The sequence below is a fragment of the Culex pipiens genome, chromosome 1 (genome assembly GCF_016801865.2).
Source record: "Culex pipiens pallens isolate TS chromosome 1, TS_CPP_V2, whole genome shotgun sequence".
Classification (NCBI taxonomy): Eukaryota; Metazoa; Arthropoda; class Insecta; order Diptera; family Culicidae; genus Culex; species Culex pipiens.
This window is the reverse complement of record NC_068937.1, coordinates 127697969-127710434: the sequence shown is the minus strand read 5'-3', so window position 1 is coordinate 127710434 and position 12466 is coordinate 127697969. Positions and strand designations below refer to the sequence as shown.

At 29.3% G+C, this 12466-nt stretch overlaps 1 protein-coding gene across 2 annotated transcripts in view; it reads left to right on the top strand.

Moving 5' to 3' along the window:
• The window catches only part of LOC120423326 (cadherin-89D), a 60317-nt gene that overhangs the window by 43736 nt on the left and 4115 nt on the right, over positions 1-12466 (top strand). Inside the window, exons 6-7 of one of the 2 annotated variants that reach the window (XM_039587088.2) lie at positions 58-273; positions 482-610. In XM_039587088.2, the coding sequence (XP_039443022.1) occupies positions 58-273; positions 482-497 (232 nt within the window). In that variant the 3' untranslated portion in view covers positions 498-610. Of the gene's footprint in view, positions 1-57; positions 274-481; positions 611-12466 lie in introns of those variants that run through there. The other variant, XM_039587087.2, reaches the window with a different exon arrangement.

The following is a 12466-nucleotide window of genomic DNA, read 5'->3' as shown; positions in this document are numbered from 1 at the left end:
GTAACTCCCGCTAAAAATTCCCGCAAATCAAAACTTCTAATTACCTCTCCCCTCAAGATCCTTGGCCGCGCTAGACATGGCCAACCTGAAGCCGAACCTGCCCATCATCGAGCTCACCGATCTGTCGTCGAACGCGCTCGAGCCGCACTCGTTCGACGCGGGTTCCGGGGCGGGCATGAAGGGCATCGAGCTGGCCACCGTCGTCATCGGGGGACTGATCTTTGCTGGCGGGACGGCAACGGCGCTGTGCATCGCGTGTGCCCGCTATCGACGGTGAGTTGTTTGAGTTCATTTGTTCACAATTCATGAATGAGGGGTTCATTCGGGCGCTTGCGCATTCAGAGAGTACACTCTAAATTTTAACAGGGGATTTGAAATAGAAAACATTTTAACAACTTTTGTTTAGATCAGTAGAAATTCCACTATTCCACACTAATGGATTTTATTGTATTTTCATCTTTTTCTCATTCATTTTGTACAGCAATTATCGATACTGATCACATTTCGCAACAATAACACACACCATGCACCCTAAGTCAATAGATTAGTCAAATAGATGAATTTAGTTGTAGTTTTGTTCAATAAAATAGTATTGAACTGAAAATCATAACACAGCGTAACAAAAAATTTTTTTTTGTGATTAGCAGGACGATTCAAAAAACTCCCCGAGGGATCGGCTTCCTGAACACAATGCAACCTGGCCCATGTCTTAATTGTTACCCTAGCTCGAGATATTCAATGCAGAAGTTTTGCATATGAATCACCCCCCGTCGAAAAAATATTTTTTATTTTGTTTTCACTGTAACTTAAGTTCTATTAGGTCTTTTTAGATGCTTCTGGTGTCATTAGACGGTAAATTGTTAGAAAAACCCAAAATATGGTCCCATTGGTCGGTTCCCGTAACCGGTTCCGGTGGAAATCCGGATTATTGGCCAAAATTGTGCGAAATCTTCAAAATTTTGAAATTTGTTGCTCTTTATGCGAAAAAAACATACTATTGCTTCAAACAATCAATACAAACTCAAAAAATGGTTTGTCCAAGCATATCCGAAGGTGTTTTATCGAAAATGTGGCCATTGAGAACCGGTTCTGGGCAATCCGGATCCGGAAACTAGAAAACATTTAAGCAGTTTTTTTTTTCAAAATTCCTATGTGCCAGACAATTTAGAAAAACAAATGTGGTGTTGAAGAATTTTTTGCTACTCTATACATTCAGAATCCCAAAATATGGCCAAGGGGCCAATTGGAACCTGTTCTGACTGTCCCGGATCCGGGAAACAGTGGTCACATGACATTTTTATTGAATTTATTAAAAAGTTGTTTTAGTTACCAGAATTTCAAAATTCCTTGAAAAAAAATCTGAATTTATTTATAGCCAGAATCAGAAATGTGGCCATCGGGAATCTGTTCTAAATGTTCCGGATCATGAAACCAGTGGACACTTGAGAATTTTATTTAAAATTAAAAAAAAATAAGTTTAATTTTTTTTTAAATTAATCTAAATTATATCAAAATTAGATTCAGACATGTAGCCAAATGGCCAACCGGACCCTGTTTATATATTCCGGATCAGGGAACCAGTGGACAAAATTCAAGATTCCTGGAAAACAAATCAGATCAGAAATTTGGCCGAGTGGCCAACCGGAACCTGTTTTAAATGTTGTTTAAATATTGTCAAATATTTAGTTAAGAAATTTTCAGGATTCCTTAAAATGAATCTGAATTTATTTAAAATCAGATTTATTAATGTGGCAAATGGGAACTTGTTCTAAATTATCCGGATAAGGAAACCAGATGACACTTGACATTTTAATAAAATTTATTTAAAAAAATTACTGGATTTATAAGATTCCTGTTCTATTTTAAATTTATTTAAAATTTCTTTGACATTATAATTAAATTTGTTTTAAAACATAGTTACTGGATTTATAAGATTCCTGTAAAAAATAAGAATTTATTTAATATCAGATTCCGAAATGTTGCCAAATGGCTGATGGGAACCTGTTCTTAATAATCCGGATCAGGAAACCAGTGGACACTTGACATTTTAATTAAATTTATTTAAAAAAAAAACATAGTCACCGGATTTATTAAATTTCTGGCAAAATTCTGAATTAATTAAAAATTGTTTTGACAATTTAATTTCATTTATTTTAAAAACATAGTAACTGGATTTATCAGATTCTTCGAAAAATCAGGGAACCTGTGGACAAAATTCAAGATTCCTGGAAAACAAATCAGATCAGAAATTTGGCCGAGTGGCCTACCGGAACCTGTTTTAAATAAAATAATGTCAAATATTTTAATTAAGAAATTTTCAGGATTCCTTAAAATGAATCTGAATTTATTTAAAATCAGATTTATAAATGTGGCTAATGGGAACCTGTTCTAAATAATCCGGATTAGGAAACCAGTTGACACTTGACATTTTAATTAAGTTTATTCAAAAAAAGAGATATCGAATTTATAAGATTCCTGTTTAAAAAATCAGAGTTTATTTAAATTTATTTTTACATTTTCATTTAATTTATTTTAAAGACATAGTTACTGGATTTATAAGATTCCTGTAAAAATCTAAATTTATTTGAAATCATTTTGAAATTTTAATTAAATTAATTATAAAAATAATTACACGACTTAAAAAAGATTCCTGTAAAAAATAAGAATTTATTTAATACCAGATTACGAAATATTGCCAAATGGCTCATGGGAACCTGTTCTTAATAATCCGGATCAGGAAACCAGTGGACACTTGACATTTTAATTAAATTTATTTAAAAAAAAAACATAGTCACCGGATTTATAAAATTCCTGGCAAAATTCTGAATTAATTAAAAATTATTTTGACAGTTTAATTTCATTTATTTTAAAAACATAGTAACTGGATTTATCAGATTCTTCGAAAAATCAGAATTTATTTAAAATCATTTTAAAATTTTAATTAAATTTATTTTTAAAAATAGTTACTGGACTAAAAACATTCCTGGAAAAAAAAAGAATTTATTTAAAATCAGAATCTGAAGTGTGGCCAAATGGCCAAATGAACCTGTTCTAAATAATCCGGATCAGGAAACCACTGGACACTTGACATTTTAATTAAATTTATTTAAAAAAGTTATTGGAATTATAAGATTCCTGTTAAAAATACAGAATTTATTTAAAATTATTTTGTCATTTTTGTTAAATTTATTTAAAAACATAGTAACTGGATTTATAAGAGTCCCTGAAAAATTCTGACTTTACTTAAAATTATTTTGACAAATTAATCAAATTTATTAAAAAAAAACATAGTTACTGGATTTATAAGATTCTTCGAAAAATCTGAATTTATTTAAAATCATTTTGAAATTTTAATTAAATTTATTTCTAAAAATAGTTACTGGACTTAACAGATTCCTAGAAAAAATCAGAATTTATTTAAAATCAGAATCTGATGTATGGCCAATTGGAACCTGTTCTAAATAATCCGGATCATGAAACCAGTTGACACTTGACACTTTAATTAAATTTATTTACAAAAAATACTGGATTTATAAGATTCCTGTTAAAAAAACAGAATTTATTTAAAATTATTTTGACATTTTAGTTAAATTTATTCAAAAACATAGTTACTTGATTTATAAGAGTCTCTGAAAAATTCTGACTTTACTTAACATTATTTTGACAAATTAATCAAATTCATTTAAAAAACATAGGTACTGGATTTATAAGATTCTTCGAAAAATCTGAAATTATTTAAAATCATTTTGAAATTTTATTTAAATTTATTTTTAAAAGTAGTTGCTGGACTTAACAGATTCCTAAAAAAATCTGTTTATATTTAAAATCAAAATCAGAAATGGGTCAAATGGCTAATGGGAACCTGTTCTAAATAATCCGGATCAGGAAACTAGTGGACACTTGACATTTTAATTTTATTTATTTATTTCCCCGAGGGTCCCGGAGCACCAAAACTTCTTAGCATGGTGGCTCCCAACGATAAATTGCCTAAACAAACAGGAACGTGAGCGGGGGATCCCCACGTTTCTTCCTCCCCTGTAGATTCAGAACTGTATTGCTGTTTGAACATTCGTGTTCAAACTCAATCCAATTCAACGAATCATCTTTGTGGTAAACTTTACGCAGTTAGCCTGGCCGTTTTAACGTTTGTGATGTTTCAAAGCAATTTATTGCATTGGGGAACTGCAACTGTTAATAATGACAAGAGGATGCTACGCGTTAATCAACCTAAGGCATTTTCCAGGATGCCCTCGAAAGACTGGCTGCGCTAGGGTTAGATTAGATTAGATTTGATTAAAAAATTTACTGGAATAATAAGATTCCTGTTAAAATAAAACAGATTTTATTTTAAATTATTTTGAAATTTTAATTGAAATTATTTAAATAAATAGTAACTGGACTTAACAGATTCCTGGAGAAAAACTGAATTTATTTAAAATCAGAATAAGAAATGTGACCAAATGGCCAATTGGAACCTGTTCTAAATAATCCGGATCATGAAACCAGTTGACGCATGACATTTTAATTAAATTTATTAAAAAAATACTGGATTTATAACATTCCTGTTGAAAAATAAGAATTTATTTAAAATTATTTTGACATTTTAGTTAAATTTATTTAAAAACATACTTAATTGCATGATTAGAGTCCCTGAAAAATTCTGACTTGACTTAAAATTATTTTGACAAATTAATCAAATTTATTTAAAAATAACTTAGTTACTGTATTTATAAGATTCTTCGAAAAATCTGAATTTATTTAAAATATTTTTGAAATTTTGATAAAATTTATTTAAATAAATAGTTACTGGACTTAACAGATTCCTTGAAAAAACTGAATTTATTTAAAATCAGAATCTGATGTGTGGCCAGATGGCCAATTGGAACCTGTTCTAAATAATCCGGATCATGAAACCAGTTGAAACATGACATTTTAATTAAATTTATTAAAAAAAATACTGGATTTATAAGATTTATTTAAAAAAAAACATAGTTACTGGATTTATAAGATTCTTCGAAAAATCTGAATTTATTTAAAATCATTTTGAAATTTTAATTACATTTATTTTTAAAAATAGTTACTGGACTCAACAGATTCCTGAAAAAAACGCAATTTATTCAAAATCAGAATCTTAAGTGTGGCCAAATGGCCAATGGTAACTTTGTCTAAATTATCCGGATCAGGAAACTAGATGACACTTGTCATTTAAATTAAATTTATTAAAAAAAAAAGTTACTGGATTTATGAGATTCCTGTTAAAAAATCAGAATTTATTTAAAATTATTTTGACATTATAATTAAATTTATTCAAAAAAAAAATATTTGACTTAATAAATTTCTGCAAAAAATCAGAATTTACTTTAAATCAGAATCAGAAATGTGGCCAAGTGGGAGCGGCCGTGGCTGACTGGTTACGGTGTTCGCTTTGTAAGCGAATGGTTCTGGGTTCGATCCCCATCTGCTCCCAACGAGAAAGTTAAGAACACATAAATTTGAAATGATGATTATGAACGAAAAATCAAAGTCGCTCGAGGCGGGGTTCGATCCTCCGTCCTTTGGATTGGTAAGCAAAAATGCTAACCACTAGGCCATGACGACTTGGTGAGCGTGGACTGGAATTGGGAATACTGTTTCAGAGAGCGAGTTGTGGCGCTATAACCACGGCAAATAGTGTCCAGGGCATTCGTGGAAATACAATGTCCCATCCCAGAGGGTCCCGGAGTACCAAACCTTATTAGCATGGTGCTCCCAACGAAAACAACCAAAAATCTCGGAGCGTATGGTGGTGTGTCCTCACGCTTCTTCCTCCCCTGTCGATTCAGAATTGTGTTGTTGTTCGAACACTCTGTGCTCAAACTCAACCCAATTACGAATCATCTCTGCGATACGGCTTTACGCAGTAGGCCTGGCCGCTTTAACGCTTGTGATGTTTCAATGCATTCTAATGCAATGGCGCACTACAAATGTTAATAAATGACAAGAAGAGTGCTAGGCGTCATCTAACCTAAGGCACTCTCCAGGATCCCTTCGAAAGATTGGCTGCGCTAGGGTCTGATTAGATTAGATTAGATTAGATTAGAATCAGAAATGTGGCCAAGTGGCCAACCGGAACGTATTTTAAATGTTGTTAAAATGTTGTCGAATATATTAATTAGGATAATTTCAAAACTCAATCAAATGAATCTGAATTTATTTAAAATCAGATACTTTCTGATTCTTATTTTAAATAAATCAAGATTTTCTGCAGAATTTTTTTAAGTCGTGTAATTATTTTTAAAATAAATTTAATTAAAATTTCAAAATGATTTCAAATAAATTTAGATTTTTACAGGAATCTTATAAATTCGATATTTATTTTTTTAAATAAACTTAATTAAAATGTCAAGTGTCAACTGGTTTCCTAATCCGGATTATTTAGAACAGGTTCCCATAGGCCACATTTTTAAATCTGATTTTAAACAAATTCAGATTCATTTTAAGGAATCCTGAAAATTTCTTAATTAAAATATTTGACAATATTTTAACAACATTTAAAACAGGTTCCGGTAGGCCACACGGCCAAATTTCTGATCTGATTTGTTTTCCAGGAATCTTGAATTTTGTCCACTGGTTCCCTGATCCGGAATATATAAACAGGGTCCGGTTGGCCATTTGGCTACATGTCTGAATCTTATTTTGATGAAATTTAGATTAATTTAAAAAAAATTAAACTTATTTTTTTTTATTTCTAAATAAAATTGTCAAGTGTCCACTGGTTTCATGATCCGGAACATTTAGAATAGATTCCCGATGGCCACATTTCTGATTCTGGCTATAAATAAATTCAGATTTTTTTCAAGGAATTTTGAAATTCTGGTAACTAAAACAACTTTATAATACATTCAAAAAAAATGTCATGTGACCACTGTTTCCCGGATCCAAGACACTTAGAACAGGTTCCCATTGGCCCCTTGACCACACATCAGATTCTGTTTTTAAATAAATTCTGATTTTTTCCAGGATTCTGTTAAGTCCAGTAACTATTTTTAGAAATAAATTTAATTAAAATTTCGAGATGATTTTCAATAAATTCTGATTTTTCGAAGAATCTTATAAATCCAGTAGCTATGTTTTTTTTTAAATAAATTTGATTAATTTGTCAAAATAATTTTAAGTAAAGTCAGAATTTTTCAGGGACTCTTATAAATCAAGTAACTATGTTTTTAAATAAATTTAACTAAAATGTCATAATAATTTTAAATAAATTCTGATTTTTTAACAGGAATCTTATAAATCCAGTATTTTTTTAAAATAAATTTTAGAAAAAGGTCAAGTGTCAACTGGTTTCATGATCCGGATTATTCAGAACAGGTTCCAATTGGCCAACTGGCCACACATCAGATATTGATTTTAAATAAATTCGGATTTTTTCTAGGAATCTGTTAAGTCCAGTAACTATTTTTAAAAAATAAATTTAATTAAAGTTTCAAAATAATTTAAAATTAAAAAAGAAATCTTATCAATCCAGTAACCATTTTTTTTTTAAATCAATTTGATTAATTTGTCAAAATAATTTTAAGTCAAGTCAGAATTTTTCAGGGACTCTTATAAATCCAGTTACTATGTTTTTAGATAAATTGAACAAAAATGTCAAAATAATTTTAAATAAATTCTGTATTTTTAACAGGAATCTTATAAATCCAGTATTTTTTTTTAAATAAATTTCATAAAAATGTCAAGTGTCAACTGGTTTCATGATCCAGATTATTTAGAACAGGTTCCAATTGGCCATTTGACCCATTTCTGATTCTGATTTTAAATAAATTTAATTAAATTCTGATTCTGATTTTAAATAAATTCAGATTTTTCGAAGAATCTTATAAATCCAATAACTATGTTTTTTAAATAAATTTGATTAATTTGTCAAAATAATTTTAAGTAAAGTCAGAATATTCAGGGACTCTTATAAATCAAGTAACTATGTTTTTAAATAAATTTAACTAAAATGTCTAAATAATTTTAAATAAATTCTTATTTTTTAACAGGAATCTTATAAATCCAGTAATTTTTTTAAAATAAATTTATTTAAAATGTCAAGTGTCAACTGGTTTTATGATCCGGATTATTTAGAACAGGTTCCAATTGGCCATTTGGCCACATTTCTGGTTCTGATTTTAAATAAATTCAGATTTTTTTTCCAGGAATCTGTAAAGTCCAGCTACTATTTTTTAAAATAAATTTAATTAAAATTTCAAAATAATTTTAAACAAAATCTGTTTTTTTAACAGGAATCTTATTATTCCGGTAACTTTTTTAAATAAATTTAATTAAAATGTCAAGTGTCCAGTGGTTTCCTGATCCGGATTATTTAGAACAGGTTCATTTGGCCATTTGGCCACACGTCAGATTCTGATTTTAAATAAATTCTGATTTTTTTTCCAGGAATCTGTTAAGTCCAGGAACTATTTTTAAAAATAAATTTAATTAAAATTTTAAAATGATTTTAAATAAATTCTGATTTTTCGAAGAATCTGATAAATCCAGTTACTATGTTTTTAAAATAAATGAAATTAAACTGTCAAAATAATTTTTAATTAATTCAGAATTTTGCCAGGAATTTTATAAATCCGGTGACTATGTTTTTTTTTAAAATAAATTTAATTAAAATGTCAAGTGTCCACTGGTTTCCTGATCCGGATTATTAAGAACAGGTTCCCATGAGCCATTTGGCAATATTTCGTAATCTGGTATTAAATAAATTCATATTTTTTACAGGAATCTTTTTTAAGTCGTGTAATTATTTTTATAATTAATTTAATTAAAATTTCAAAATGATTTCAAATAAATTTAGATTTTTACAGGAATCTTATAAATCCAGTAACTATGTCTTTAAAATAAATTAAATGAAAATGTAAAAATAAATTTAAATAAACTCTGATTTTTTAAACAGGAATCTTATAAATTCGATATCTCTTTTTTTGAATAAACTTAATTAAAATGTCAAGTGTCAACTGGTTTCCTAATCCGGATTATTTAGAACAGGTTCCCATTAGCCACATTTATAAATCTGATTTTAAATAAATTCAGATTCATTTTAAGGAATCCTGAAAATTTCTTAATTAAAATATTTGACATTATTTTATTTAAAACAGGTTCCGGTAGGCCACTCGGCCAAATTTCTGATCTGATTTGTTTTCCAGGAATCTTGAATTTTGTCCACAGGTTCCCTGATTTTTCGAAGAATCTGATAAATCCAGTTACTATGTTTTTAAAATAAATGAAATTAAATTGTCAAAACAATTTTTAATTAATTCAGAATTTTGCCAGAAATTTAATAAATCCGGTGACTATGTTTTTTTTTTAAATAAATTTAATTAAAATGTCAAGTGTCCACTGGTTTCCTGATCCGGATTATTAAGAACAGGTTCCCATCAGCCATTTGGCAACATTTCGGAATCTGATATTAAATAAATTCTTATTTTTTACAGGAATCTTATAAATCCAGTAACTATGTTTTAAAACAAATTTAATTATAATGTCAAAGAAATTTTAAATAAATTTAAAATAGAACAGGAATCTTATAAATCCAGTAATTTTTTTAAATAAATTTTATTAAAATGTCAAGTGTCATCTGGTTTCCTTATCCGGATAATTTAGAACAAGTTCCCATTTGCCACATTAATAAATCTGATTTTAAATAAATTCAGATTCATTTTAAGGAATCCTGAAAATTTCTTAACTAAATATTTGACAATATTTAAACAACATTTAAAACAGGTTCCGGTTGGCCACTCGGCCAAATTTCTGATCTGATTTGTTTTCCAGGAATCTTGAATTTTGTCCACTGGTTCCCTGATCCGGAATATATAAACAGGGTCCGGTTGGCCATTTGGCTACATGTCTGAATCTAATTTTGATAAAATTTAGATTAATTTAAAAAAAAATTAAACTAATTTTTTTTTTAATTTTAAATAAAATTGTCAAGTGTCCACTGGTTTCATGATCCGGAACATTTAGAACAGATTCCCGATGGCCACATTTCTGATTCTGGCTATAAATAAATTCAGATTTTTTTTCAAGGAATTTTGAAATTCTGGTAACTAAAACAACTTTTTAATAAATTCAATAAAAATGTCATGTGACCACTGTTTCCCGGATCCGGGACAGTCAGAACAGGTTCCAATTGGCCCCTTGGCCATATTTTGGGATTCTGAATGTATAGAGTAGCAAAAAATTCTTCAACACCACATTTGTTTTTCTAAATTGTCTGGCACATAGGAATTTTGAAAAAAAAAACTGCTTAAATGTTTTCTAGTTTCCGGATCCGGATTGCCCAGAACCGGTTCTCAATGGCCACATTTTCGATAAAACACCTTCGGATATGCTTGGACAAACCATTTTTTGAGTTTGTATTGATTGTTTGAAGCAATAGTATGTTTTTTTCGCATAAAGAGCAACAAATTTCAAAATTTTGAAGATTTCGCACAATTTTGGCCAATAATCCGGATTTCCACCGGAACCGGTTACGGGAACCGACCAATGGGACCATATTTTGGGTTTTTCTAACAATTTACCGTCTAATGACACCAGAAGCATCTAAAAAGACCTAATAGAACTTAAGTTACAGTGAAAACAAAATAAAAAATATTTTTTCGACGGGGGGTGATTCATATGCAAAACTTCTGCATTGAATATCTCGAGCTAGGGTAACAATTAAGACATGGGCCAGGTTGCATTGTGTTCAGGAAGCCGATCCCTCGGGGAGTTTTTTGAATCGTCCTGCTAATCACAAAAAAAAAATTTTTGTTACGCTGTGTAATCTGTAGTGTACATAAATGTTTCAATTCATAAGATTTCTTTGCAATGTATCGCAAAAGTCAACTAGATTTCAAATATAAACCACAAAATGTCGCTGATCTAAAGAATGCATTACTGAAAAAAATATGACATAATTAACCAAAAAATGTGTGAGTCTATAAATAAAAATCCATAAAATTGCAATTTTCTTAATAAAATTTTTTTTCATGTTATAAGGATGAATAAAAAGTTTAATACAACCCTTTTTATTGAACAATTGCAACATTCAAAAATATATTTTTTTCATTGCTTTGCCCAATCAAAATACAAAATTGAAAATTGACAACAAACCCTGGTTTCAACATTAGGATGAAAAAGGTGCTTAGAAATGCATTTTTCACCAGTCCAGTTAGTTTGCATTCATTGGTTTTCAAAGTATCCAAGTATTGATGAAATCTATTTTTTTTCTAGTAAAACAAGTATTTGTGTATTACTGTACGTCGGAATCGGACAAAAATGACCTTAAACTTTGTTTTCAAAACTTTTGATGAAAATAAAAATCAAGTGTAGAAAATTTAAATTATGGTAATTCATAAGGCGGATACGGATTTTTTTCTTACCGCACGGATTTTCGACCTTTTTCGTGGATTTTTAACAGGCCGAAATTTTTTTGTATAATACGGATTTGTACAGAATTTTAAACATTTTTCTTAAAGTGAACTGCTTTTTGATTCGACCATAGCTGGTGCTAAGTTGACATATTTATTCAACTGTCAGTTCAATTTGAAAATGATAACTTAAATAGTTTTCCGGGATATCCTTAGGTAAAACTTGACTGTCAATAATTGTTCTTTTCAAAGTCCTTATAAAACATATTTATCCAATGAAAGATTTAAAGCTTGTGATAACCTTTGAATTACAAATGTTTTCGTGAAAAAACTGAAAACGATATTATTCGTAAAAGCAAACTTAACATTTCGTTACCTTTTAAAGGTTTAAAAAAATGACGAATATTTACATTTGTTTCAGCAAATCACGGTTTATTTTTGTGAATATTTTTGAACGTGCAAGTCATAAGCACTCTGATAGCGAAGTTAAATTTGTAAGCTGTAAATACGACACAGTTTCATATTTTGAATTGCGGATTTTTGCTCAGCAAGAGTTGGTAGCCTTAGTCATACAAAAGTTTGAAATATAATTTAACAACAGGGTCCTAAAGCCCTATTGTATGTACAACGGTAAAAAAACTCGATCGAAAACCATAACTTTTTTCATTTAAGTGGAAGTAAGATGCCTTCCGTCAAGAAGTGCCACGAAGTTAATTAAAAAAAAATTAATTAAACATTATTTTTAAATCCTTTGCGGTCGTACAAAGTGTTATTGTACTCAGAAAAAAGCTTTATCATTGTGAAAAATGATACTCAGCAATTTATGCTTAATCTTAGGATCCAATTGAAATTGCAATCGAAAATGATTTTATTGTATATTTGATAAAGGGCGCCGTGTTTTGCATCTCAAAATATTTTAAATAGAAAAACGTAACCCTGCAAAAAATACAAATAAAAAAAACTGACATAATCTTTAACATTTTTTTAAGACTTGGTTGATCATACAACTAGCTTCTTAAAATTTAAAAATTATGCAAAGAAGGTTTTTCTCAGTTTCGCCTAATTAGCCTTTATGTTTCATC